Source organism: Helianthus annuus, chromosome 2 (assembly GCF_002127325.2).
Source record: "Helianthus annuus cultivar XRQ/B chromosome 2, HanXRQr2.0-SUNRISE, whole genome shotgun sequence".
NCBI lineage: Eukaryota > Viridiplantae > Streptophyta > Magnoliopsida > Asterales > Asteraceae > Helianthus > Helianthus annuus.
Window position 1 is genome coordinate 125,997,008 of NC_035434.2, and position 5,404 is coordinate 126,002,411.

The 5,404-nt window shown below is 40.0% G+C and overlaps 1 protein-coding gene across 1 annotated transcript; it reads left to right on the forward strand.

Annotated features, from left to right (window-relative positions):
* The first annotated feature begins 1,127 nt into the window (after positions 1–1,127).
* LOC110938536 lies at positions 1,128–3,808 on the forward strand. Its single transcript, XM_022180808.2, has 5 exons — positions 1,128–1,450; positions 1,543–1,994; positions 2,099–2,145; positions 2,934–3,148; positions 3,260–3,808. Exons 1-5 carry the CDS (start codon positions 1,285–1,287, stop codon positions 3,526–3,528), a joined length of 1,149 nt encoding a protein of 382 aa, XP_022036500.2. The 5' UTR covers positions 1,128–1,284; the 3' UTR covers positions 3,529–3,808.
* Positions 3,809–5,404: the final 1,596 nt, after the last annotated feature.

The window sequence follows — 5,404 nt, forward strand, 5'->3', positions numbered from 1 at the left end:
AATATTTTATATTAGGACATCTATGAACAAGTATTGACCATTTTGCTCGCCAGAGGGTCAACTGACTCCCTGACTCTCCTGTAGTTCTGCCCCTAAGGCCCAATATGGTTCAATACACATATATGATCTACTATTGGCCATTGTGATCCTTTAAGACCAAATATGATCCATTAATAAATATATGATTACAGATGAGCTTGCTACCAAACGTACCGGTATCGAAAATCGCTAATATGGCTACCAGTAAAAAAAAAGTAAAATATTGATACCATACTGAACTGAAAGTAACGGTACTGAAAACGCCAAATAGCAGGTACTGAAAAGAATTCGGTATAAATTTAAATATTTAAAATATGTTAATAATAAAACTAGTTAAATATTTAAATATGGTAATAAATTTTCCATCACAAATGCGTAGCAAGTTGCTACACATTTCCTACGCAATAATTAATAATATTACTGATTAAACATTAAAATATACTCTAAATATAATAATAAATATTTCGTCATAAATGCGTAGCAAGTTGCTACACATTTCCTACGCAATAATTAATAATATTGCTGATTAAACATTAAAATATAATCTAAATATAATAATAAATATTTCGTCATAAATGCGTAGCAGGTTGCCACACATTTCCTACGCAATAATTAAGAATATTATTAGTTAAGCTTTTTAAATATAATTCAAATACAAATATAATTCATCTGTCGTAAATGCGTAGCAAGTTGCTACGCATTTCCGACACAATACTTAGAATTAGTATTTTTGTCACTATTGTGTCGCAAATTGGCCAAAAAAATGAAGGTCTTTTTTCCGTAGGAAATGCGTAGTAAATGTGTCAGAATTTGCGACGCATTTTTTTGCGTAGGAATTTTCCGTAGCAAAATGACCACTATTCTAATAGTGATATATGTGTTTTTGTATATTTCTTATAGGTTTCTAGCATCACTTACCCAATGTTCAAGACACAAAAAAGGTTTCTATATGTATTAATATTGAAAGTATATGCATGTACAACCTGAAAAGCATGTTGTCTATTAGTTAGATGCTTTTCAATTAAATGTCAGAGAGAGGTCTTTTTTCCGTAGGAAATGCGTAGTACATTTGTAGAATAAGGGGCACATTTTTAGATGTAGACAGGGCATCTAAATTCTCATGTTACTCTCCCTCCTCGTTGATATAAACGACTTTGGTCCCCCTCATCCTTCGATTTCAGCCAAAACCTTCCCTTCTTTCCGGCCACCACCTCTCCATCCACCAGAATCACACCTCTCTCTGACATGAGTCAACAAAGTCAACCAATTTCAGAATCAGAATCAGAATTAGAGCTCTCCAAGTTCCTTCAACTCTTTTCTCCAATCTCTCTTCATCACTGGGAACCTAATATTTTTCATCCATGGGTATTTTGGAGCGAATCTGAAGGATGTGAAAATAATTCATCTTCACGTGAGTTGCTGGCTTCTCTTTTCCTTTATCAATTCAATTGTTAAGATGAAATCTGCATTTTCTAATAAATAATCACTCTAATTATTATGCAGCTCATCTTGCCACTACTCCCATGATTCATCAAATGATCAAATCTGCACTTTCTAATATTGAACATTACTTGGGGTTTATATTCATTGCTCTGTTCTGGGCACCTGTAACAATAGACAGAAGACAGCTACTTTCAACTTCACATCAACCATTTGCCGTCGGTCATCTTTCCAAAAGCTTAGCCATGTATAGACTACATTCTGAGAAGTATAAATATAATATTGAACAAGACCTCATCATCTTAAGTGGTGGACCCGCCCCTGCTTTCCTCAATTGTCAGACATCTATACATAAACCCCAGGGGTTTCTATTGGATAACGATGAATTGATGTCTGTTATGGTTCCTATTTGTTTCCCTTCTCAAAGCAATTGTATTGGTGTTCTCCAGTTTACTTTGGATCCCTCAGAATGTAACTTGCCAGATTTTGTTGTTCACACGGTTAGGGAAATAAAGGTACGTGTTTATGAGATTCTACAAAACCATATCAAAGGAATTGCCTTCCAATACTTTCAATTTCTAAACACATATATATCTTGTTTGCTACTTCTGTTTGCAAGATGCTGGTCTGGATGTGTTTTATGTACAACATCTTATACCATACAAGGTAACCCTTCCAAATTAATTATAAAAAAATGATCATTTCTGCTTCAACAGAATGTGGTACCAACAGTAACTTAAATCTTCATGTATATTTTTGTTATATAGCTGTTGAAAGTGATGATCTTTTTCATTCTATGTTCTATGGTTAGAGATTTGATGCTTACTATTCTAAAATAGACTATAGTTTGCTTCTGGTGCCGAACTAGGTGACGAGTTAGTGTTGATAATCGAACGTGCGAATCACAGGTTAGAATATAAAGAATTGAGAATCAAAGAACGATAAACTTGCTTGTATTGAATGAAAAGTGATCGTACTACAACTGACATACATGAACCCTATATATACTAAACGAATAGATGCGATTGTAGAGACATATCTTTTCACGAACGGTTGCGACTCTTGAACTTGTGGTTGAGATTGATCTTGAAGAGGTGTGTCTCCTTGAAAAATCACGTCCCTGTGTTTCTTTTGTGCCTGTTGCCACCAAACTGAAGGGGTGCGACCAGAGAGATGTCGATCCCTTTAGTTTGTAGGTTTCAAACTTTCGTCTTGTCGCTTCCGGTCCCCGTACTTTCTAACTAATCTAATTACAACATAAACCAACTATCTACTAATTACAGAACGACCCCTATACCTATATTTAGTTTAAAACATCAATAATCAGAAGTTCACAACAAAGATGATGGAACTGAATTCAAGATTTTTAAACGAAAAAGATCAATGGTTGTGGACGACATAGCACATTCTGGTGCCGAACTAGGTGATGAATTAGATGTTATTCTTGTTGATAGTTCTACAGACGATGGAACTCAAAAGATCAAGATTTTTCAAGAAAATAGATCATCACCGATGCCGACAGCACCAGAAAAAGGAAAGAGTCCAATGGTTGTGAACCTCATTGCACCTTCCAAAGTGACGTGCAAGACAGCTCCGAAAGTATTACCTCAAGAAGTCATTGAGAAACATTTTGGAAAAACCATGAAAGAAGCTGCAAAAGATCTAAACGGTAATTAATGACATTTATCTATATTAAAATCACAACTTGTTTAAAAAATTTTATACTACACTTTGATCTATGGAACATTAAGAAATCTTTTTTCTTGATATTGTGCTATAGTTTCTTTATCTACACTCAAACACAAAGTTAAAGAACTTAAGATCCCAGAGTGGCCCGGACCAAATTTTGTGAAGAGAAACCGAATTGATTCGTCCATTATTCAAACGAACACAAATGAAGAAGATAATGGAGCAAATGAGGACACATCAACTGTCAACCTAAACAAAAATGTGCTGACCATAAAAGCAGAGTATGCAGATGATAGATCAAGTTCCATCTCCCTATCTCGCAAGCAACCTTTGTATGTGTTGAGAAAGAAATTGGTATGAAGTTGAAGTTAAGTGACAAGACTTATAAGCTCAAATACCTCGATAAAGATGATGACTGGATATATTTAACATCTGATGAAGAAATGGCTGATTGTATCAAAAGTTCCAGAAAATCAAATGAAATTGTAGTTCGAATGCGTGTGCTGCCATCTCTGCAACTAATATCGGGTCCTAACTAGTGGTTTTCTAGGAACCTTTTATGTTTAACAAATGTGTTTGTTTCCTTTATCTCAATACAATTGCCATCACTATAAGAAACTGATATATAATTATCTGCTTTTGTTTATGATTTTTAAGGATTTTGCATTGCCTGTAAATGAGTTGAGTCATTTTGGAAAGTTCTATCTTTCAATTCTTGCTGGTTTGGGCTCTGTTCTTGGAATTAGCAAGGGACTTATCTTACTGGCAAGCTGCTTTTGTCTCGCATTTCTTTTCTTGTTGCCCATCTACCTGTATGAAGGGGTATGGTCCTAAATCGATCATTACCCTTATGATATAAACCCCCACCAGCATTAAACCGCGTCTACGCGGGTACATCCTTCGAATCCAATCGGTCTGAGGATGAGAAGCCTCAACTTGTGTGTAAAGGCAGATGAACATAACGATGCGGCTGGCACTGCATCATAGGGGCATTTTCGTCACGACAAGGGATGCAGGAAGCAGCAACAGTCTCCACGGACGACGATGCGGCTGGCACCGCATCTCGCGTATTTCTTGATCAAAGCATGAGACGCGGGAACATCAAAAGTTACCGCAAGCAGCGATGCGGCCCGCACCGCATCCTGTGCGATCAACAAGTGGGACTGACACCACAGAGCAAGTAGCACCAATGACAGTCGCCTGTCAGGTCTACGTAAGCAATAGACTGACGTGGCGTTACCTCCACGACCGACAAGCCTGACACACCTGCAAAGGTGCAGCATGTCATCAGTCTGTCCGTCCACCTCCTCCTTCACTCCTCGGCTATAAATACCAACCCCAAACCAGGTTTGAGGTATCTCTTCACAACTCTCTCACTACTACTACTACTATCATACTTTGCTTCCCAAGCAGACTACTGATTCTCACGCCGGAGAGTGGTAACAAGGAGCACCCCCCACCCCATCCTCCTTGTTACGAGTCACGGTTTGTTTCCTTGTGCAGGAGATCAACCAGCGGACGATCCAGCCAGCGATCCTCACGGTTTGTTTCCTTCTCCCTCAGCCCCAAATCCTGGCCACATTGGCACATCAACGCAAAGTGGTCCATCCCTTACGTTCGGACACGACCTATCACAGTACGCATCTGTGATTCCTCCAGACATGGACCCTCATGCCTGGTATGACCAGCAGGCAGCCCTGCTGGCCGCAACATACAACCGAGCTTGTGCGGAAGCGCAAGTACAAGCCGGGCCTACCCCGGCACCGCATACACCTACGGGTCGTATTTTACAATACGACGGCAGGGCACCCTCACGTCCAGCCTCCAAAAGTAGGCGTGAAGATCGCGGATCATCTTACTGTGATATCCACACAATTGATGAGGATGACTCCTCATACGGGTCCCACAGTAGGGGCCCAGTACATAGCCGCCTAGGCCCTTACAGCGAGGACAGGCGGCAGTCCACAGCCCGTCATGGCTCGGAATTCATAGCCGGTTGGGCCCACAGCCGCATAACGAAGGGTATGGTCGTACCGATCCTGACGACGATACATACCGCGGGGAGTCCCATGCTACCAGCAGCAGACCGGGAGGATGCCATTATGTTCCTCCCACTCATCCCCGAAACATATACCTCCGCGCTGCAAAGCGCCGTGAGAACCGACCCTACAGGCCAAAAGCTGCGGCCGAAAACTCCAAATTAGCCCCAAAAATCGCCCACGCCCATGTCACCACC

What these genes read in the sequence shown, in the direction of transcription:
- LOC110938536 (XM_022180808.2), top strand. Translation starts at nt 1,285, where the DNA reads ATGAGTCAACAAAGTCAACCAATTTCAGAATCAGAATCAGAATTAGAG. An exon ending in AACATCTTATACCATACAAG is followed by an intron (nt 2,146 to 2,933) that starts GTAACCCTTCCA and finishes TCTTGTTGATAG; the next exon opens with TTCTACAGACGATGGAACTC. An exon ending in AGCTGCAAAAGATCTAAACG is followed by an intron (nt 3,149 to 3,259) that starts GTAATTAATGAC and finishes ATTGTGCTATAG; the next exon opens with TTTCTTTATCTACACTCAAA.